The sequence below is a fragment of the Vicugna pacos genome, chromosome 6 (genome assembly GCF_048564905.1).
Source record: "Vicugna pacos chromosome 6, VicPac4, whole genome shotgun sequence".
Classification (NCBI taxonomy): domain Eukaryota; kingdom Metazoa; phylum Chordata; class Mammalia; order Artiodactyla; family Camelidae; genus Vicugna; species Vicugna pacos.
Window position 1 is genome coordinate 23,671,866 of NC_132992.1, and position 21,633 is coordinate 23,693,498.

The 21,633-nt window shown below is 56.2% G+C and overlaps 1 protein-coding gene across 4 annotated transcripts; it reads left to right on the forward strand.

Annotated features, from left to right (window-relative positions):
- The first annotated feature begins 1,061 nt into the window (after positions 1-1,061).
- Positions 1,062-20,527, forward strand: PLCB2 (phospholipase C beta 2). Of its 4 annotated transcripts, none has more exons than XM_072962681.1 (32): positions 1,062-1,410; positions 4,699-4,776; positions 5,432-5,500; positions 6,156-6,296; positions 6,429-6,508; positions 6,592-6,645; positions 6,750-6,825; positions 8,998-9,098; positions 9,255-9,421; positions 9,512-9,658; positions 9,837-9,994; positions 10,271-10,353; positions 10,618-10,702; positions 11,305-11,467; positions 11,576-11,703; positions 11,800-11,896; positions 12,841-12,925; positions 13,054-13,178; positions 13,693-13,847; positions 14,371-14,535; positions 15,107-15,206; positions 15,691-15,795; positions 15,964-16,058; positions 16,196-16,271; positions 16,531-16,575; positions 16,687-16,921; positions 17,019-17,184; positions 17,293-17,369; positions 17,460-17,555; positions 18,090-18,147; positions 18,785-18,871; positions 19,226-20,527. In XM_072962681.1, exons 1-32 carry the CDS (start codon positions 1,327-1,329, stop codon positions 19,427-19,429), a joined length of 3,585 nt encoding a protein of 1,194 aa, XP_072818782.1. In that variant the 5' UTR covers positions 1,062-1,326; the 3' UTR covers positions 19,430-20,527. The 4 variants fall into 4 exon arrangements, with proteins under 4 accessions (XP_072818782.1, XP_072818783.1, XP_015092608.1 ...); XM_072962682.1 differs by having other exon boundaries at positions 16,534-16,575; XM_015237122.3 differs by lacking the exons at positions 16,196-16,271; positions 16,531-16,575; positions 16,687-16,921; ... (4 more) ...; positions 18,785-18,871; positions 19,226-20,527 and having other exon boundaries at positions 15,939-15,990.
- Positions 20,528-21,633: the final 1,106 nt, after the last annotated feature.

Sequence of the window (21,633 nt, forward strand, 5' to 3'; positions counted from 1 at the left end):
TTGTCTTTCTGCGTGTTATTTTTGCGCTAGGAATCCCTCAGCTCCAGCTTCCAGTGGCCCCATCCTCCTGCCCTGGCTGGAACTGGCCAGTAGAGGCAGTTCTAGGGCCTGGGTGAGGGTCCCGTAGTTGTGTGGGGGCGGGAACAAAGGCACATGGTGGGACCTGGGGCAGAAAGCCAGGCCCTGAGAGGGGAAGGAAGTCCTGGGTAGAGCTCCCAGCTCCCCCAGCTGGGTTAAGAAGGGTGATAAGAGCAGGTTAGGCAAGAGGAAGTGGGCTGATCTGAGCTGGGCTGTGACTGAATCCCTGGGCCTGGCCTGGGACAGAGCAGCATTAGGGCCCTGCACCCTGGGCAACACCCTGAGCTGAGGCCTCTCTGAGCCAGCGAGCAAGCGGGTAGTCCTCCGGTCCCCAAGTGTTCTTCCCCAGGCCACAGCGCAGGGCAGAGGGGGGAGCCTGGCAGGAGAGCGCAGTGGAGGCTGGTGGCCAAAGTTGCTCAAAGCACTTGCTGCTAAAGCGATTGTCTGTAGAGTGGGGTTGTATGTAGAGTGGCGGCTGGCCAGTGAGCTTCAGGTCTCGGCCAGGTGCAGAGGGGGGAGTCACTTGTGGTGGGTGAGGGGTGGGATTGCCTCACTTGCGCCTCATTTTCATGGGGAGGAAGCGCTGAGAAAGAGGAGTCTAGTGTTCAGTGAAATTTGCTTATTCAAAACAATCCCAGCTGGAATCCGCCCCACCCTCAGCTCCCACCTCCAGGGTGGTCCCAGCCTCCTCTGTCTCTGGGAGAGACCCCTGTGCTCTGGGCCCCACTGCTGTGGGGGTCACTTCCCCTGGTGAACTCCTTGCTCTCTCCTCTAAGTGTCCATTTGGGCAAGAGTAACCCCAGCTGGTCCCCACCCACCGCTGCATCTGACTACCCCGGGGACTGAGAGGCTCCCGCTCCAAGGCAACCAGGCCTCATGACCTGCCTCTCAGTCCTGAACAGAGAAGGAAGCCCTGAGCAGGAAGTGCTGAGAAACAGGGTGGGGGAGGGGGATTTGAGGAGGGGAGCCCGGCCTCCCTGGGCAGGAGCAGCAACCACAGACCCCTACTGCAGGCGGGTGGGAGGAGGTTGATTTAAAAGACAGATGGGCCTCTGGCCAAAGCACTCAGCTCTGCGCCCAGCCACTGCGCCCTAGGGGCTATAAGAGCACCCAGACTTCCGGACCAGCTCCGGGGCGGGTGCCATGTGAGCCCTGACAGGCTCTTCTCCTGCCTGCCTTCCTTCCGCCCCTCCTCCTGCCCGCGGTGCTGTGCCTGCCCAGCCTCTCCAAAGAGGGACACTTGGCACCATGTCTCTGCTCAACCCTGTCCTGCTGCCCCCAAAGGTGAAGGCTTATCTGAGCCAAGGGGAGCGCTTCATCAAATGGGACGATGTGAGTGGGGCCGGGCCGAGGGCTGCTGGGGTGCTGGGGTGGCGGGAGGGCTGCTAGGGGCTTTGCCAGGGGTCTAGGTTGGTTTAAGTCTGCCAGGATTCAGGTGCCTGTGTGGCTTGGCCAGGCAGCTGACACAACTGCCCAGATAAACAAATCTAGGGGTGAGGGTGCGTGCCCTGAGCCCATGTCCTTGGGCTGCCAGGGCTATGGCTCTGTATCTGGATGTGGGAACAGGGTGCCTGTCTGGGTGGTCATGGGAGGAAGTTTCTTTGGGTCTGGGTCTGTCCTTCGCCAAAGCTCCCAAGAAGAGCAGAGTTTCTTGCTCCTGGTCTCAGCAGAGGTGGGAGGAAAGTGGCCCCAGAGCTGAAGCAGGGCCAGAAGCAGAGGTGAGCCAGGTGCCTGCTCCCAGCACAGACAGCCCACTCTTGCCCTAGCGAGATGCCCGAACTGGAATCTTCACCACTTCCCACTTGGCCCTGGCCCTGTCCCAGGGAAGCTCGACTCTCCCCCAGCTGCTGTGGGGCAGCCACAGAAGGCCCCTGGACCCCAAGTGAGAACTGGAGGCTCTGCTCCCAGGGACTGGGAGGGAATGGATAGACTTCTGCTTCAGCCCTCTGCTCTCAGCCTGGCTCCCTGATGCCGGCCTGTATGCAAGGAAGGGAGAAGCCATGCTTTGCCCTGCACTTCCATCTCTACTGTGTCTGCTCCTTCCCAAACCGGGGCCTGCTTCCCAGCCTCTAGTCCTCCCAGACCCTGAAAATGTGTGTGTTGCCACAGGCCAGGGATTCTTCTGGACCAATGAGAACAATATAGGGCCCCTCCTTCAGGGAGGGGAGGCTGCTGGGCTGGCCCAGTGTGAGAGTCAGAGCCGGCTGGTCCCAGGAAGGGAACCTGAAGGCCCTGATAGGGGAAGAAGGGCCCTTAGGGCTGATTCATCCTCCTTACCGGGGGGAAGACAGGGCTCTGGGTCTGTTAGTTAAGGCTCTCAGTCCTTCTGGGTTCAGCTAGGCTGAGAAATTTGGAATTTGGTTGCCATGACTATGGGGAGGGGGCCCCGTGGTGAGATGCTTTCTGCTTCCTCCAGAGTGGTGTGGTCACTGTGGCATGGTGGAGCTATGTCCCAGGAGCCTGTAGAATGAGGGAAGTGGCTCAGAATGAAACGTGAAGTGGCCTCTCTCGGTTCCTCTGGGAAATGTGTGTGACCTGATGGAGCAGAGTGTCATTAGGGATGGGGACGTTCAAAGTAGCCTTCTCTGCAAGCCAGCATCTGTGTACCTGGCTGGCCCACTGCCCTTCCCAAGGCAGGGCACTGCAGGGTCCTGGATCCTACCTCCCACGAGCAGGAATTGTCCAGTCAGGGGTCACGTGTAACTGCCTGACAAGGCTCTGCTCTCAGACTGCCTTCAGCCTAGTTGGTAGATGACCTAGGTACTGGATAAGCACAATGCACAGGAAGTAATCAACTCCCTACTTAATTTTGTGTCCCACAGCCCCTTTACAATGTATTCTGTGGAAGAAGCTCTCCTACAACCCATGAGGAAACAGCCAGTCTCAAGACATTCTGTTTGCTCTTGGCAAACAGACAAGTCTAGGGACATCTTTCCTCAAAAAGCCCAGTCTTACTTCAGAAACTAGTTATAACTCAAAACTCCAACCTTAATTTAGAATGACATCTGCCCCACCTCCATCTAAGAATGTTTTCAGGTGGAAACCTCTGGAAAGGCCTGTGGGAGGACTCTCTGCTCCTCTTCTACTGCTTGGGATGGGGTGCAGGGAGGGAGAAGGGAATGGGGTACCAAAGTTTTTAATTGAGCAGGTGCTATCATAAACTGGGCCTGGCAAAAGGGCAAGGCTTACGCTTTCTCTCAGGAATATTTTTGAGGACTCTTAGGAGACCCTCCCGCTGAGCGCGGGATCTCTTGCTTAGGGTCGTTCTGCCACCTTGATCTCAGGAGGTCACGCGCAATTACTTCTTCAGCCCCTCAGAATCCAGTTACTGCCTTCCGCTCCCTGCAGCTTTGGACTGTTTGTCTGTCTCTCCCACAGGCCCCCTCTGGACCCAACAAATACTCATGGGTTCATTGCCCCAGAGACTCTGAGGCTTCCAGCTCACCTAACACGCCAGTGTCTCTCGGTCTCTGACAGTCAGCCCACCTGTCACCCACCTGATCTCCTGGGCGGGAGTCAGACCCCAGTCTGTTATGCCCTACAACTGTAGGGGTGACAGAAGCTCTCCAAGTGCAGGCTTAACATGAGGGGTCAGGCACCCCAACCCTCCCTGGTGGAGGGAAGAGAATGGAGCTTACAATACAGCTTTCTCCAAAATTAGCTTCCTCACACAGTGTTCTCTTTCCCGTATACTCTAGCCACCCCTGATCTGAGAACCTTTTTCTGGACCATTTCCTTTGTGAATTCTGCATTTGGTCTGGTATGGTGTGCATTAATTACCATGCCTTGTTGGAAACTTCAATTTTAATGTCTTGTTATTCATGCACACAAAGACCATTAAAAAAAAAGGGAGCCTGTGTGCTCTGTGAGTGGAGCAGGAATTCAGAAGTGAGTTCATTCTTCATTCACTCACTCCTTTAGCAAACCTGGGGTGCGGAGCTCATGGTCTAGGACAGGATTTTTTTCCCCAGGGGAAGCGGGAGACCCTGGGGATTTCCCGGATGGGCTCCTAGGTCTGAGAACTCACCCCTACCCCGCTGTTGCAGCATCTTTCTGGAAAGGCTTTTCAGAAGCTATCCTTTGACGGTATTTCAGGCAGGAGTGACTGGATGCTTAGGCCTAGAGGCACTGGTTGTCTATGGGACAGTTGGATGGGTAGGGTGGGGGGATTCATGGAGGGGAGGACTGGGTGAGTGGGAAGTGAGGCTCTGCTGCGGGAGTTGGACTCTTGGTGCTCACCATGTTGAGCTCTCCCGGGGGTAGCACGGAGTCTTGGGGAGGGAACTTCTACCACTTTGGCTGAGCTGTGGGCCTTGAAAACAGGCAGGGTGAGGGCCAAGACCCTTCTTGAGGCCTAGAGGACGAAACTATTTGAGATTTAGAGGGGAACCCTCCTCTCTTCCAGAAGGGTCATCTCCAATCCACTACCCCTCCCCACCCCTGCTTCAGAGTTTTTAAGGCTCATGCTCAGCCCTTAGCTCTGGAGAACAAAGGGAAATGCCTGCAGATTCCTGGGACAGCCACCTCCTGGACAGATGGTGAGCTCTGAAACTCCTGGCCTGGGCCAGGAAAGATTGGCCTGAAGTCTCAGATCAGGGAGTTGACTCCTTCTCTCTGCAGGAAACGACAATAGCCTCCCCAGTTATTCTCCGTGTGGACCCCAAGGGCTACTACTTATACTGGACATATCAGAGTAAGGTGAGGCGGCTTCTGCCTACCATGGCCCTACCATGGGTCCTGCTGATCCATTGAGTCCAAGCAGCCCCTTGATGCTGGGGTGGAGATGTGGATGCCAGGAGTGTAGAATGACCTGTGAGGGTGGCTCTGGGGGAATCAGCTGTGGGCAGGGGCTATTTGCTTTGGGAGGGAGGATGCAGTCACTCCAACTGTGCCTGCCTTGGGCCCAGATGCTCCAGCCTTTGCATCCCTTGGAGAGACAGAGAGAGGGAGAGGGAGAGGGAGAAAGGAATAAGAGCTGCTGTTGAAGGCTGAATACCTGCCTGTGGTTCTGGGTAAACTTGAGGCTAAGAGAAGGGCCTCAGCACCTGGGCAGAAGGAAGGGAGGGGGACCCTGGGGAGAGTCCAGGATGGTGCAGGGGAGGCTGGAGGTCACAGTTCCTGAGTAACTCGAGTGGCTAGAGGAGGAGTGGACAGAGAGGAAGGCAGGAGGGTCACTATGAGTAGGGAGAACCCAATCTCTGGGAGTGAAGGTTAGGGTCTGGGAGGCCCCACACAGCCTTGGCATATAGAGAGGGCAGTTGGCCAAGATGTGAAGGTGTGTGAAGCTCCCTCCCCACCACTCTTTGTTCTTGGCTTGACGTTTTTGTCCACATCCCTCCTTTGCCTCTCCCAGGAGATGGAGTTTCTGGATATCACCAGCATCCGGGACACCCGCTTTGGGAGGTTTGCCAAGCTGCCCAAGGTAAGTGGGCCCAGTAGCAGCCCAGGCTCAGCACAACCACCAGCTCCATGGGGCTGGGGCAGGAGTCCCGTGGGGGCGGGGAGCCTGATCTCTGGAGCGAGGGGAAGGGTTCCTGCACTGAGCAGAGGGTCTCCCCCTGAGCCAAGGAAGGGGCATGGCTGCTCTCTGGCTTGCCAGGGCTTGGCTATCAGGACACAGTGAATGGAAATGTTGTGTGGCCAATGCCTGCCCCCCGCACACCCCAGGCTGTCTGGGAGGAGTTGCTTGCAACTCCCTTCCTCCGCCCCGACTGGTTTGCCTGTGTTTGCCTAATGCTGGTAGGAAAATGGGAGGAAGGGATTGATGGGACGCAGGATTCCCTGAGACTGGAAACTAAGAATTCATCTCCAAATGAAAAATGGCAAACCAAATACGCAGAACTCCCAGCCCCCACAGCCTTGGTTAATCCCTTTCTGTGGGCCTCTGCCTCCCCACCTTCGTACCTGGAGTCAGAGCAGGAAGATGCTGAGGCCTGTGGCTCCTAAGATGGGCATGGACAGGGCTCCACCCCAGGCAGCCATGTTTCAAGTGTCTGATGGGAAAAGACTGGGAGAGCCACAATAGACGGGGGACAGGGGCGCCCCTCTGATCCTAACCACATCACCACTTGCTGCAGAGCCAGAAGCTCCGGGATGTCTTCAACATGGACTTTCCTGACAACAACTTCCTGCTGAAGACACTCACTGTGGTGTCCGGCCCTGACATGGTGGACCTAACCTTCCATAACTTCGTCTCCTACAAGGAGAACGTGGGCAAGGTGCAGCGGGGGCACCTGGCCAGGGGCTGGCACCTGGGATAGCCCTGACTTGCCAAGAGACAGGCCTGGGCCACGGAGGGGGGGGCACTTTTGTGGTCAGGGGTCTGACTGCTGTGCCCTCGGGTCCTGCAGAACTGGGCAGAAGATGTACTGGCCCTGGTCAAGCACCCGCTGACGGCCAACGCCTCCCGCCTCACCTTTCTGGACAAGATGTAAGTGCCGGCCTGCCTGGACTTAGTGAGTGGGGCTAAGTCCCTCAGGCCTGGGCCTTGACACGCTGCTCTCTGCCCACCAGCCTGGTGAAGCTCAAGATGCAACTCAACCCCGAGGGGAAGATTCCCGTGAAGAAGTGAGTCTCCCCTACATTCCTCACACGTCCTCCAAGCTCCCCAAAGCCCTCCCTCCGCAGGCCTGACTCCTTTCTTTGCCTGGTACCTTTCTCTGCTTCTACAGTTTTTTCCAGATGTTTCCTGCTGACCGCAAGCGGGTAGAAGCTGCTCTCAGCACCTGCCACCTCCCAAAAGGCAAGGTGAGTCATCTCTGCCTCCCCGCCCACCCTCAGAATTCCCCTTCTCACCTGAGCTGTCTCTGACTAGAGGGCACCTTGGGCTGACCTGGGGGTGGGGTGGGGAGGCAGGAATGACAGCACAGTCCCAGCCAGCAGCCTGAGAAGCCAGGTAGCCCTAGAAGTACTGGTTCCTGATACCAGGCGCAGAGACAGAGCCAGGTCAGGGGAGATGAGGTGCCCAGGTTCAGAGCAGGTTGGTCTGCACCCCTTCAGCTCAACATAGGAAAACATCTTTTTCCACTTCTTTTTACTTAAGTAATTTTTAATTATGAGTTGTATGCAGGGTCACCCCTTGAGGCGTCTTATGTGAATTAAAGAAGGACAGATGCAGCCCTGAGCCAGGGTTTGTGCCTGGCCAGGGGTAGATCTCGGCCCCCGATCCTCCTTTGGCCAGTGCCTTTGTGTAGAGCACCACCTGGACCCCATGAGGTCTTTTCTCCTGTTAAGAATTTAGAACATTATAAATAAATAAAACTAAGACCTCATTGATCACCCATCCACATGGATCCCAGGAGGAATACTTTTCCACAGTCACAGCTCTCTGGAGCTGGTGACCCCTTGAGCAATGAGTCACAGGGGATGCAAGCATGGGGTTGGGGAGAGGGTGGGAATGGGCTCCTGCTGAGGGCACCACTTGCAGCTGTCAGTACACATCCACCCTCCTTTTCTCCTACCTCTGGAGCTTCCACCTTGGCTAAGTCTCCCTTATTTATCAGCTCTCCTGTGTCCTAGTAGGGGCCACTGAGCCATCTTTGTTTGGAGCTGATGGGTCCAAGATCTGGTCTCAGGGAGATCCAGTCTAGCTCTCCTTCTCAGAGCCTCTGCTTCCAACTAAGACTGATGTTGATCCTGGAAAACATTTGATGGGTTTTTCTGGAATGTAATGCAAAGGCCACCAATCCCTGAATGCCACCAATCTACTTGCTGTTTCTATCTCTATTGATTTGCCTATTTGGGACATTTCATGTAAATGAAATCATACAATACGTGATCTTTGATGTCAGGCTTCATTTATTTAGTATAATGTTTTCAAGGCTCATCCACGTTGTAGCATGGATGTATCAGTACTTCATTCCTTTTTACTGTGGAATATTTCACTGTGTGGATGTACTGCATCTTGTTTACCTATTCATGAAGTTGAAGGACATTTGGGTTGTTTCCACTTTGTGGCTATTATGAATAATGCTGCTATGAACGATTTTGTCTGGATGTATGTTTTCAAGTCTCTTGGGTGCATACCTAAGGGTGGAATTGTTGGGTCATATGGTCATTCTATATTACACATTTTGAGGAAATGCCAAACTGTTTTCCAAAATGACTACACCATTTTACAACCGCACCAGCATTGTATGGGGTTCCAATTACTCCACATCCTCACCAACACTTGTTATTGTCTTTTTGTTTCTTTTTTTAACTTTCGTCAACTTGTGGGAATGAAGTGGTATCTCATTGTGGTTTTTGATTTGCATTTCCCCGATGACTAAAGATGCTGAGCCTCTCTTCATGTGCTTATTGCTCATTAGCATATCTTCTTTGGAGAAATGTCTATTCTAATCCATTGCCCATCTTCCAACTGGGCTGTCTTACACTGCGGACTTGGCCCCCGGGACATCGGATTTGCAGACATTTTCTCCTATTTTGTGAGTTGTCTTTTCACTTTCTTGATGATGTCCTTCAGAGCACCAAAGTTTTTTATTAGGATGAAATCTAATCAGTCTTTTTTGTTATTATTCCTTGTGCTTTTCAGTGTTTCCAACTATTGTTGAATTGTCTATTTCTCCCTTCAATTCTGCCAGTTTTGCTTCACGCATCTTGGGGTTCTGTGGTTAGGTATTCAACAGCGCCACTTGCTTCTGACCACTTTTCCTCCCCATTCTGGTCAATCTTAGTTCCAATCCTGTCCCAGTCAAGACACTAGCCTGTGTCAATTCAGAGGCAAAGCAGACCAGCTAAGATGCTCTCTGCTAGGCAACCAGGGCCTTGAAAAGTAGGTGCTCAGGGTGTCTTTGATGCTCCTTTGTCTGCCCTGAGCCCTCTGACCAGGCCCCCTCGAGCAGGTCTGGGCCTCGTTTGGTGGTTCTTAGTGCTGAGAAGATGGGGGCAGGAGTCATCAGGTGACTCTTATCCCCCCAGAATGATGCCATCAATCCTGAGGACTTCCCAGAATCTGTCTACAAGAGTTTTCTCATGAGCCTCTGTCCTCGGCCAGAAATAGATGAGATCTTCACTTCCTAGTGAGCTTCATGGGGCTGGGCGTGGGCAAGGGGTGGGGGCTAAAATTCCCACCTGCCATGCTGACAGTGAGGTGGCTTTGCTGGAGAAGGGGGCTGTCTAAGCGCCCCCTGACCCCGGGGACATAGAGGGGACCTGTGCTCCTCTCTGGCCTGCAGCCATGCCAAGGCCAAACCCTACATGACCAAGGAGCACCTGACCAAATTCATCAACCAGAAACAGCGCGACTCCCGGCTCAACTCCTTGCTGTTCCCGCCGGCACGGCCTGACCAGGTGCAGGGCCTCATCGACAAGTACGAGCCCAGCGGCATTAACATACAGAGGGGTGAGGACCAAGGCCACCTCTGACCCTCCACGGTCCTCTCCTGTCCCGGCGGCCGGGCTGTCGCCCTGACAACCATCCCCTGTCCCCCAGGCCAGCTGTCACCCGAGGGCATGGTGTGGTTTCTCTGCGGGCCAGAGAACAGCGTGCTGGCCCAGGACAAGCTGCTGCTGCACCACGACATGACGCAGCCACTCAACCATTACTTCATCAACTCCTCACACAACACCTACCTGACAGGTGGGTCTGGTGACCTCACTGCAGACCTCTCCTTTTATGGGGGCTCTTCCCATGCCCTGAATCCTCTGCGAGGGCTGCCCACGGGCTGCCCACAGGACAGCCCATGATGGAGTCGGGTAGGGGAGAGCTGGGCTGCCCTTGAGTGAAGCCCCTGCCCCTCCCCTCCCCTCGGGTTCAGGTGGCCAGTTCTCAGGCCTCTCCTCTGCTGAGATGTACCGCCAGGTGCTGCTGGCCGGCTGCCGCTGTGTGGAGCTGGACTGCTGGAAGGGGAAGCCTACCGACGAGGAGCCCATCATCACCCATGGCTTCACCATGACCACAGACATCTATTTCAAGGTGAGACTCGGTGTGTGGAGGCTGGTGGCAGTGGCACTAGGGAAGGGCAGGGGCCACAAGCTTTCTGGGGATAGGGGGAGTGAAGCCAGAGAGGAGGGATGGCTGGGAGGCCTTGGACCAGTGTGGGGGACTCAAGGGGACCAGAGGAGATAGGAGGCCGACAGTGGCCATTCAGTTCTATGAGTGTGTTGTAACTGGGGAGTGGGGAAGGTGCCACTGGGGGAGGGGAAGCCTGGAGCACTGATCTTCTCTCCATGGGGTCCCCTTCTCCTCCAGGAAGCAATTGAAGCTATTGCGGAAAGTGCCTTTAAGACCTCCCCTTATCCAGTCATCCTGTCATTTGAAAACCACGTGGATTCGTGCGTATCCAGGCCATCCAGCCTCATTCTCTACCCTGTCCCCATCTCCTGCCTACAGCTGCCCTCCCTGCAACTGTCTCCAGCCTCAAACCATGATTTCCAGCTCTCTCTGAGGGCTCAACAAAATTTCCTTGGGACTCTAGGCTCTCCTGCCTGTGTCCCTGACTCTCCAACATCCTGAGCCCCTAATCTGTGTCAAAAAAAAAAATAGACAAGAGGGTCAGGCAGAGCTGCTGAACCCCACCTTGCTTCTGCTCCCTGCAGACCCCGCCAACAGGCTAAGATGGCTGAGTATTGCCGGACGATATTTGGGGATATGCTGCTCACAGAGCCCCTGGAAAAGTTCCCAGTGAGTGGACTTCACTGGGGTGGCATCTGGGCCTTGGGGCTGGGGACCCAGGGCAGGGTGCCAAGTTAAGGAGGCAGATGTCCCAGGAGGATGCTAAGATTCATTTGGGAGGATTCTGGGCCTGGGATCCTATCATTGACCACATGTCAGGCACTATGCTGGGCTTGGGGGATATGTTAGTGACAAAGGGGCCGTCCCAGCCCTCAGATTGCTAACCCTCTAGTGGGGAGGCAGACAAGTAACCAGGCCATGACAACCAGTGGCTACTATGGGAGTATGTGGGGAGTCCTGATTCAGTCTTTGGAATCCGGCAAGGCTTCCTGGAGGAAGTGATGGATACGCTGAAACCTGAGGGAGATAATGGATTGATCTTGGTGAGAATGGGGAAAGGGTGTTCTAGGCAGATGGACTAGGTGAGAAAAAACATCACTGGGGAGCTAAGTTGGATCAGGCAGGGGTTTAGGGCACAAGGTGGGAGTGATGAGAGGTGAGGCTCTAAAAGAAGGCAGCAGACAGATGGAGTGCAGCTTGGCATGAAGGAGCTTAGGCTGCACCCCAAAAGTGAGGAGATGGTGCTAAGGACCCTCTCTTCTCTCCCACAGCTGAACCCAGGCGTCCCCCTGCCCAGCCCTGAGGATCTCCGAGGCAAGATCCTCATCAAGAACAAGAAGAACCAGTTTTCTAGCCCAGCAGCTCCCAGCAAAGAGCCGGATGGAGATGCTGAAGGGAGTGGCCCACCCAGTGCCCCTGTGGGTGAGGACACAGGTGAGTGGGCCTCGGAGGAGAGGGGGTGGGGGAGCATCTGGAATGGGAGAGAGGGGCTGGGCCTGGAGGGGAGAGCCAGCCTGGTGTGTGGTATCCCTCTGCCCCCAGTGCTGAGGGAGGCAGTGTGGACTGGTGAGGAAGGGGCTGAGTTGGAGGACGAGGAGGTGGAAGAGGAAGAGGAGGAGGAGTCGGGAAACCTGGATGAAGAGGAGATGAAGAAGATGCAGTCAGATGAGGTGTGTGTCTACTGCAGAGCCCTCTGGGTGGGGGCATGGGGCCATGTCCCTTGGCTCTATACTGTCCTCTTCTCCACCCTCCTCCCTCCTCCCTAGGGCACAGCGGGCCTGGAGGTGACAGCTTACAAGGAGATGTCCAGCTTAGTCAATTACATCCAGCCTACCAAGTTCATCTCTTTCGAGTTCTCTGCCCGTAAGTTAGCATGGAGTGGTGGTAAGCTGGAGGGTAGGCTAGGTTCAGGAGAAGGCCCTTAGGAAGTATGTCCTGACACCTGATGAGTAGGGGTGAGAGCAAGGGGGGATCCTCCCCTTCCTTGGGCTGGGGGCCCTGTCTATATATACCCAGAAGAGGAGCCAGGCAAAGGGCTTGTTTAAGTGGCAGTGGCTTCCAGTGTCTTGTCTCTGTACCGAGAACTTGGCACCAAGCAGAATGCTCTGGAGTGTGTCGGTGACAGGCAGGTCATTTACGAAAGACCTCCTCAGCCAGGCAGCCTCGGGCTCCTGCAGCCTCTTGCAGGTTCTGTGGCCGCCGGGACATGAGAGCTCCTGCGAGGGGGTGGAAGGTGAAGAAACTAGCCAGTGCACATCTGCCTCCTGTCCCCTTCTGTTTCTGAGTGCACCCCCACTGTTTACCTTTATCTTCTCTGGACATGCGCACAGTGAGTTCCTCTCACCCCATGTGCATGTCCCCAACATGAACACCTCTTTCTGTATACACTCTGCAACACTGAACCCCTAGCCTGCACTCCCTCCTGTTTCCACCCATGGCATGCACCACCCTTGCTGCGTGCCTCTCACCCGTGCCCCTGCTCCTTGCACATCACAGCATGCCGGGCTCATCCCCACATGTTCCCCCAACCCTCTGTGCGCACCCAGGGCATGCACCCCTGCTCCAGGATCGAGGCACACACCCCATCCCTGTCCATACCTGTGCATACCCTTCACCCCCAGCACACACTGCTCCTCTCAGGTCTGCACATTCCATGTCCTGGGGTTGGCCCCTCGACCCTCAGGCCTCAGTGGAAATGCTAGGTTGGGGGCATCTCTATGTTGGAGGGAGCCCTGTCAAAGGGGAGGGCAAGTCTGAGAGATGGGACGGCCTGACACGACTCCCCTTCCTCTTTCTCCTCTGCACAGAGAAGAACCGAAGTTATGTCATCTCCTCCTTCACAGAGCTCAAGGCTTATGACCTGCTCTCCAAGGCCTCCGTGCAGTTTGTGGAGTATCCTTGAGACCTCAGTAGCCAGGGTCCCTGGTTGGGGTGGTGGGAAGGGGAAGGCCTGGACAAGCAGGGGCTGCTGGGGTTCCTCCCAGCGCAGGCGGCCTCGTGGCTCCTATACTCTGCGGCAGCTACAACAAGCGGCAGATGAGCCGCATCTACCCCAAGGGCACCCGCATGGACTCCTCCAACTATATGCCCCAGATGTTCTGGAATGCCGGTTGCCAGATGGTTGCTCTCAACTTCCAGACAATGGGTGAGGGCACACTCAGGCCCTTAATAACTTCCCCCTGCCCCTCCCACCTGCACCCTATCGATGGGGAGGGGGGGCTTTGCAACAGACTGGAGTGTCCTGATGTTCGTTGAGGCTCTGGGTGCACATGCAGGTGTGTGTGTTTAGGGATCTGAGTGCAACAGCTCATACCTATGTGACTGCACATATATAAGTGTGCATGTGATGATGTCAGTGCTGGCATGGGTTTTGGCTGCTCTGCCCAAGTGGGTCTGTGGGAACACCTGCTCCACTGGCCTCAGCTCCCACCATGAGCTTGAAAGCTGGTCGTGGCTTTACTCCTGCTGACTCCAGGTTGTGGGCCCGTCCTGAGAGATGAGACCCTAAGGAACCAAGGCTGGGCCATGAAAAACCCTCATTCTCATGGTCTGCCCAGCCTCCCTATTCACGAGATGGGAAAGGCTGGGAAATGGGGAGAGAGAGGCTGTGTGCAGACCCAGAGCCGAGCAGCCCTCTCTGAGTGTCTTTGTCCTTCCAGACCTGCCCATGCAGCAGAACATGGCGCTCTTCGAATTCAATGGGCAGAGTGGTTACCTCCTCAAGCATGAGTTCATGCGTCGGCCGGACAAGCAGTTCAACCCCTTCTCAGTGGACCGCATTGACGTGGTGGTAGCCACCACCCTTTCCATTACGGCAAGGCCCTGAGGTGGACAAGTGGCCGGGGGGCTAGGGTCTTGAGGAGAAAGACACAGGAGACTCACTCTTCCATTCCCAACCCCCTCCCCTGATATCCTGAAAACTTCAGTCCCAACCAGTTCTTGCAGTAGCAAGTTGCCTTGGAAACTGCCTCCTCCTCAGCACTGGAGGCTGCCTCTGGGTCCCCATGGAAACCAAGGGGAAGGGCTGAGGCTGGGGTGGGGGAGGGGAGAAGAGTGGGCAGAGTGGGGCAGCAGGAGCCCCAGGCCCTGGGGGAGGGCCCTGTTCCTTCCTTGCTGGGAAGGGAAGGTGAAGTGGCCCACACCTGATCCCTGAATGCTGGAATCACCCTGGGCAGCAGAGCTGAACTGTCACCCTTAAGCCACACAGCCTCTACTCTGTGGCTAGAGTTGAGGAGGATCTTCACAGTACCCAAGAAGGGATGTTTCAGCTAGGGGAGCTGGGGAATGGCCTGGGTGAGGGAGCTGATGCTGGCCTCCCACGGGCCCCCCACCTCCAGGTGATCTCTGGGCAGTTCCTGTCAGAGCGCAGTGTGCGCACCTATGTGGAAGTGGAGCTGTTTGGCCTTCCTGGGGACACCAAGAGGCGCTATCGGACCAAGCTGTCACCCACTACCAACTCCATCAATCCTGTCTGGAAGGAGGAGCCCTTTGTCTTTGAGAAGGTGGGGGGCTGGGGCAGGGCAGGGGCTGGGATCTGTTCCTAGTTCTTGGTCTCTACTTGTAGAAGAGGAAATACCTTTCAAAGGGAGTTCTTTGAGCCTGCTCCTCTCCCCACCCCTGTCTGCCCTCCTGAGGTTCTAGAGTACAAAGTTTATAGAAATTTACTTTGTGGGCAGGTTTTGTGTGTGTGCACATGTGTGTATGTATATGAGTGTTCATGTTAGGCTTAGAGACAGAAATGTGAACTTCCAGACCAAGGTACAGGGTCCAAAGGAGTTACGAGGGTCTTTTGCCCCCATTGGATACTTGTTGGCAAAGCTGCCAAGGGCTGTCTGCAACAAAACCCTTGGAGCCCTGAGCTGCATATCCAGCCCTTCTGTCTTGTGTGGAGCAGCCATGGCATGAGCTGTGAGGATGTCTATGTGCATGGCTTAAGAGTGTGCCCTCTGTCCTCACCCAATCCAGTAACAACTGTCATGTTCTCAGGCCAACTCTAGACTTCTGAGTGAGGGATGGGGGCAGCTTGGCCACCCTCTCCTGTCTGCAGCTTGTCCCATCCTGAACTCTCCCCAGATCTTAATGCCTGAGCTGGCTTCCCTCAGGGTGGCTGTGATGGAGGAAGGCAACAAGTTTCTTGGACATCGCATCATCCCCATCAATGCCCTGAATTCTGGTAAGGATGGGGGCCCTTCTATGCTGTTCCCAATGGGTCTGAGGCCAAGGCCAGCATCAGAATCCTATCCAGAGGGTGGGGCAGCTTCAGGGAGGTGGCCTTCTCCTGTTAACAGCCCGAAAAAGCGGGCTAGGAATAGTACCTCTCCAGGAAACTGACGGAGGTGGGGATTCTGCCCACTTAACAGAATGTCTGTAATTTTCTGAAACTACAGTTTCCCAAGTAGCTGACATTTATTGGGCACTTAAAATGCTTTAAGGGCTTATAACACATTCTCATTTCATCCTAACAATAACCACATGAGGTAGACACTATTATCCCCATGTCACAGGTGAGGAAAGTCTCAGAGACTTAAAGTCTACTGCCCAAGATTACACAGCCAGGAACCAGACTAAAGCCAGAAGTCTTGAGTGCTGGGCTGCTCATGAGCAGTGCTGGGCAGCAGTGGGCTCTGGCTCACTGCCCATCCTGTCATGTCCCACAGGGTACCACCATCTGTGCCTGCACAGTGAGAGCAACATGCCCCTCACCATGCCTGCGCTCTTTGTCTTCCTAGAGATGAAGGACTATGTACCTGACACCTGGGCAGGTAGGAGGCCCATGGAATGCTGGGAGCCCCAGACTGTCCATTCTCCCTCCTCTCTCCTCAAGCCAGCCTCCAGAGTCAGGCAGGATAGGGTATCCTGGGGTAGGTGAGGATGGGGGAGGCTTCCAGGTACATCTCCTTACCAGGCCCATGATGTCCCTGTGCACCCAGATCTCACCGTGGCCCTCGCCAATCCCATCAAGTTCTTCAATGCCCATGATAAGAAGTCTGTGAAGCTCAAGGAAGCCATGAGAGGCCTGCCTGAGGTCTGTGTTGCCAGGTCCACTGCCAGGGACCCCACAAGCTATGCCCTCTCTGTGGGAAGATGAGGAAGGGGGTAGAGTCCCAGGCTCAGGGAGAGAGGCTGTTGGAGCCACCTTCCTGACATGCTCTCCCAACGCAGAATCCCTTTCCTCTCGGAAGCCCAGTTGCCCACCAGGTCAATGAGGCATCAGCCCCAACAAGCAACGGGTCAGCAGGTATGCACTGCTGGGTCTTCCCACATACTGAAAGGGTCTCAACCTCTCCCCTATACCCTTAGGCACATCTCAGCCTGGGGTCAGCTCTTTAAAAAAAAAAAAATTAAGATTTTCACCCAGGGAGGGAACACTGCATGTGAAGCTTCGGTGCTGGGGAAGAGCTCTGCAGGGGACCCACACCGCCACCCACGGGGGGCGGGGAGGAGCCGAGCCCAGGGGCCCGCAGGGCACCTGTGAGCCCTCTCTTTGGCTCTTGCAGCAGCCGGGTCCAAGGCCAAGGAGAGGACCACGAAAGAAGCTGCGGGTAAGGCCTGCTGAGTGCGATTGATTGATGTTGGGGTCGAGCCTGGGGAGGGTCGGGGACTCCTGGGGGGCTTCCGGGCGGCGGCGGCGCGCCTCACCCGGGCCCCTGCAGAGCCGCAGACCGCCAGCCTGGAGGAGCTGCGGAAGCTGAAGGGCGTCGTGAAGCTGCAGCGGCGGCACGAGAAGGAACTGCGGGAGTTGGAGCGGCGCGGCGCGCGGCGCTGGGAGGAGCTGCTGCAGAGGGGCGCGGCGCAGCTGGCTGAGCTCGGGCCGCCGGGCGCGGGGGGCGGCGGCGGCGAGGCCCGGGGCAGCAAGCTCGGCCCGGGCAAGGGCTCCCGCAAGAAGAGGTAAGGGCGGCGGCGGCGGTGGCGGCATCCTGCCCTCCGCGGCGCGGGCGCGGGCGGCCTGGGGCTCAGTCAGGGCTGCCCCACGTGGTCGCCGCAGGACCCTGCCTGGCGAGGACACGGCTCGGGCGCTGCCGGCCGAGGGCCCCGAGGGCACGGACACGCGCGTGCGAGAGCTGAAGGACAGGCTGGAGCTGGAGCTGCTGCAGCAGGGCGAGGAGCAGTGCGAGTGCATCTTGAAGCGCAAGGAGCAGCACGTGGTGGAGGTGCGGGGTTGGGGGGGGTGACTGGAGGGCAAAGAGCACCGGCCAGACCAACCACACCCTCTGTATGGTAAGAGGCTTCTTGCTTAGCTCGTCCTTCCTCTCCCGCAGCAAATGACCAAGATGATGGAGTTGGCCAGAGAGAAACAGGCTGCTGAGCTGAAGACGCTCAAGGAGACCTTGGAGATGTATGCTGGCCTCCCTTCTACGCCTGACTCTAAAACTTCCCAGGAGGGCTCAGGCCCCACAAAACCTCCCTGATGCCTCTTTCTCTGCAGTGACACCAAAGAGGTAAAGAAAAGGCTGGAGGCCAAGAGGCTGGAGCGGATACAGGCCATGATCAAGGTCACCACAGACAAGATGGCTCAGGAGAGGTGAGCCCTAGAGGAGAGGCACAGGACTCAAACTGCAGGGCCCAGGGCTGAGCAGGAACCACTCCAAGTGGGAAGGGGCCTCCCTACAAGTGGATCCTGACTTGCTTCCCAGAGATGTGCCTGCCTCCTGCCCTCGAAAGTTAATTCTACTTCTGTCACGTCTGATCAGAAAACATCCTCCTTAGCCAAAACACAGATGCCAACACTATTTGAGCAGAGAGGAGAATTTAAGAGAAAATCAAGTGTGCAAAGAGAGAGGTGAAACATAGCTGATTCCTACCTGCACTTTTGCATGCACACCTTTAAGGACGGTGCGTTTTAGTGATGAAGCTGTTTCCTCAGATGGCCCCCAGGGCTCCTAGTGGCTCCTCAGATCCTCTTTGGGTCCCCATGCTGATCTGGCTGGTTCCCAGACCAGCCATAGATGATTCTATGATGGAGTACTCATTTTGCCCACACCCTGTGGAGACTTTGTCTTACCCAACTCTTCCCAGGGGCCTCCTACCCTCTCTGAAACTCTGTTCCCTGCAACAGGTTGAAGAGAGAGATTAACAACTCCCATATCCAGGAGGTGGTGCAGGTCATCAAGCAGGTATGTGAGAGCTGTATCCTTCTCAAACTCTCTCTCTCCCTTTCTCCCTGCAGGGAAGGGGTGGCTCCAGGCTTTTCCTTTGCCCTTAGGAGATGCCCTGTCCAGAGTGACCCATGCAGCTACGGATGGGAGGAGGAGGCAGTGCAGGGGAGGGGGGGGTCTCTAGGCCATCTGGAGGTCTGGCCTTTGTGGGAAGGTTGGGATACCAGCCTAAAGAGGTCTGTCTCTGGCCAGCTGGAAATGATATGAGCCAGCTGACAGGGGCTGGGGGAGGATGGGATTGGGGGTGGGGGTGGGTAAGGGTGAGCAAGGGGGCTTCCTGAGTCAGACTTCCAGGGAGTCAGAAGGGGAAGGAAAGCACTGCTGAGAATGGCCCTAAAGCTCCTTGGGGTTATTAACAACAGAAACGGCATTGCCAGCTCCTGAGACCTGCCTGACCTTGTGCAGGCACTAAGCCAGGTGCTTCACATGAACTGTCTCATATAATCCTTCACAATCCAGCAAGACAGGTACTATTATCCTCAGTGGTTAAGGAATTTGTCCTAAGTCTTACAGCTGGTTAACTGGGATTGTAGTTGGATTCCAACCCAGGTTGCCTACCTATGCTGTCCTGATTCCCTGCCTCTCTCTCGCCCAGATGAATGAGAACCTGGAGAGGCACCAGGAGAAGCTGGAGGAGAAGCAGGCAGCCTGCCTGGAGCAGATCCGGGAGATGGAAAAGCAGGTGATGGGGACCACTACCCTGGCCCACAGCAGAGCTGGCCTGGCTCCAGGGTGTAGAGGGGCCTGTCTCCATGGAGTGGCCAGTCAGGAGGTGGGGGGAGCAGCACTCACCCCTCACCAGGGGGTCAGGGCTCTGGTTCCCAAGGGGTCATAAGGCAGCTCTGCAGATTTCTCTCCTCGGTTGGCACACCCTATCCTGAGAGACTCCCTGAAGGGTTCCACCACCCCCACCTTCCACCCCAGTCTCCTGGGAGGTCTGAGCAGTCTGGGCATCTCCTTGCTCTACTGTCCAGGGGAGGGAGAGTGGACAGGTGGCCCCTCCTGAGTCAGACGTTGGTCCTCACTGTCCCCACAGTTCCAACAGGAGGCGCTAGCAGAGTACGAGGCCAGGATGAAGGGCCTGGAGGTGGACGTGAAGGAGTTGGTGAAGGCCAGCCTCAGGGCCTGCTTCCCCTCTGCAGAGGAGGGCAAGCCTGAGAGGCCCTGTGGGGTCTCCAGGGAGCTGTGTGAGCAGGACGCACTCACCAAGAAGGCAGACGCCCAGGAGAGCCGCCTCTGATGCCCTCATCCGATTGGGACATTCTGCAAGGACATTTGCCCTTCTCTGGGATGTGGCTCCATCCCCCCTGGAGGAAAGGGCCCCAGCACTGTGGGGCTGCAGGAAGCTGGGGCTCCCTTGGACACTGGAACCCCGTCCTCACCAGGCAGGCTAAGGAGGAGGCAGGAACCAGGTACCATCAGGGCAGGGGCCCATCTGGGGCCTAGAGGTCCTCTCCAAGCTGACTTCCTGCTCCTCCTTCTCTTCCTCCTCTAAGTGTCACCTATTTGTTGAGGGCAAAAGAATATGGACTGGGAGGCAGGAAATGGGGTCCTGGCCCCACTCTGCCTTTCCTAGCATGCCACTCTAGACTTAGTTTCCTCACCTGGAGGAATAGGCCTGGCTGCCTGGAATCTCCACTCTAGCACCTGTAGTTGAAGCTGGTCCAAACTCCAAACCCTCCTGCCATAAGGCGGGCGGCTCACCCCAGCTTCTCGGCCCCATCTCAGGCTTGCACTGAGTTGGCCTTGTTGTCAGCTCCTTAGTACAGAGCCTGACTCGACTTCCAGCTCCCTGGAAACAGCTGCTCCCAGAAACCCCAGCTGAGTTGTCTTGCCTGCCTCCTGCCTGTCGGGGATGGGAGGCTGATGTGGAAAATCTGCCTCAGCTGTGTGGCCCTCAGGCCTCTGAGACAACTGGTGCTGGGGGTGAAGGGAGAAGGAAGGCCTTTTATATGCTCTCGTGCCAAGAGCTCAGGCCGCCTCTTTCCCTCGGTTGGAGGAGTGGGGTGGTACTTCCCAGCCTGGGCCCCAACTCAGGTTGCCTGACAAGGTCAGCACCATTTTCTCTCTTGACTTTAATGAGGTTTTATTTATTTTTCTCCTTCTGACTAAACAACCCTGTTCCAAGATTTCCTACTTAAGCCTGGCCTCTGTTCTACAACTAAGAAATGGGAGCCTATGGAGTGGAGTGCTCCCCAAATGAAATGAACTGGGGGAAAAGAATTCTTGAGAGCTGAGCTAAGTGTGAGGTCCCTTCCAGAGCCCAGTGGATGGCTCTGCCTCTGGGCTTGAGGATTCACTGCCCTTTCTGCTGGCCCTGATGCCGCAGCCCCTGGAGAATAATGTCATGCTTCTTCACTCCCCACCCTGATGTGGTCCTTCCTTGTCTCCACCCTCAGGGCTGGAGCAGAAGGGCTCATGCAAAGGTGGTCCACACCCTCTTGGGGAATCACAAACCTTCAGGCCACCCCTTTAGGCAGAATTGGAGTGGTCAGATTCTCGGGCCCCTGTGGCAGTTATGATTTACCCCAACACTTGTAGCAGAAAGTCTTCTGGGCAGCTATTCACTGCACCTATGGCATGGTCCCAAATCCCATATGGGGACAGGCACTGGCTTGGGAGACGCCAGGTGGGGTTTGATTCTGGGAAGAGGTTGTTTTCTTATCAGAGTTAGAGCAAATGCTGTTAGCTGTGAGCACCTGTGCCTTCGGAAAATAAATGGGAGTCCCCTCCCCCGTCCCTCTGGGGGCCTAACCTCTGGGATGCTAGCAGTCCCTGGCTGCAGGGTAAGGCTAGGGGGACTGCTCATTCACAGGAGTAAGGCCTGTCATTGATCAGACTGCAGGCACACTGGAGACAGCCCAGGGTGGGATATCTACAACCCAGAGCAGGACATCTACAACCTAGAGCAGCGCCCCCATCAGCCCTGCAGCTGAGACCTCAGCGCCTCCCCAACCCAGGCGTAGAACCCCTCAGGGGTGAGGATCCAGGCCTAGAGGAACTCACTGACCTGGGCATGGGGGCACTAGCCAGAGCCAATGCCAAACAGGGAGCACTGGTTAGCCCCCAGCTTTGGCCAATGACTGCTCAAGGGATGAAGACTGCCTTCCCTTCGCCCCTCAGGCAAGCCAGGCAGAGTCTCTAGGCCTCCAGTCTGGGGCTGAGAAACCCTGGAATGGGGAAGAGGATGCAATCCTGCCTCCTGGAGAGGCCTCTGCACAGCAGGCTGGAGGCTTCCCAGGAGGCCAGGGCAAATCTCCACCTCCCTGCTTTCTGTCCTCTGGAAAAAGGGCAGGGTGCCCCTGGGAAGTTGCCATAGTCCTCAGGCCCAGGAGGTGAATTAATCTGGCCGCAGGGGATGTGCAAGAGGAAGAGTAGATGCCCTCCCTCAGGGCACTGGGGCAAGGGAAGAGCACCTGGGTTCCATTCCGGCTGGGGCCAGGT

What these genes read in the sequence shown, in the direction of transcription:
- PLCB2 (XM_072962681.1), top strand. Translation starts at nt 1,327, where the DNA reads ATGTCTCTGCTCAACCCTGTCCTGCTGCCCCCAAAGGTGAAGGCTTAT. An exon ending in GCCACCTCCCAAAAGGCAAG is followed by an intron (nt 6,826 to 8,997) that starts GTGAGTCATCTC and finishes TTATCCCCCCAG; the next exon opens with AATGATGCCATCAATCCTGA. An exon ending in GCCTCCGTGCAGTTTGTGGA is followed by an intron (nt 12,926 to 13,053) that starts GTATCCTTGAGA and finishes ACTCTGCGGCAG; the next exon opens with CTACAACAAGCGGCAGATGA.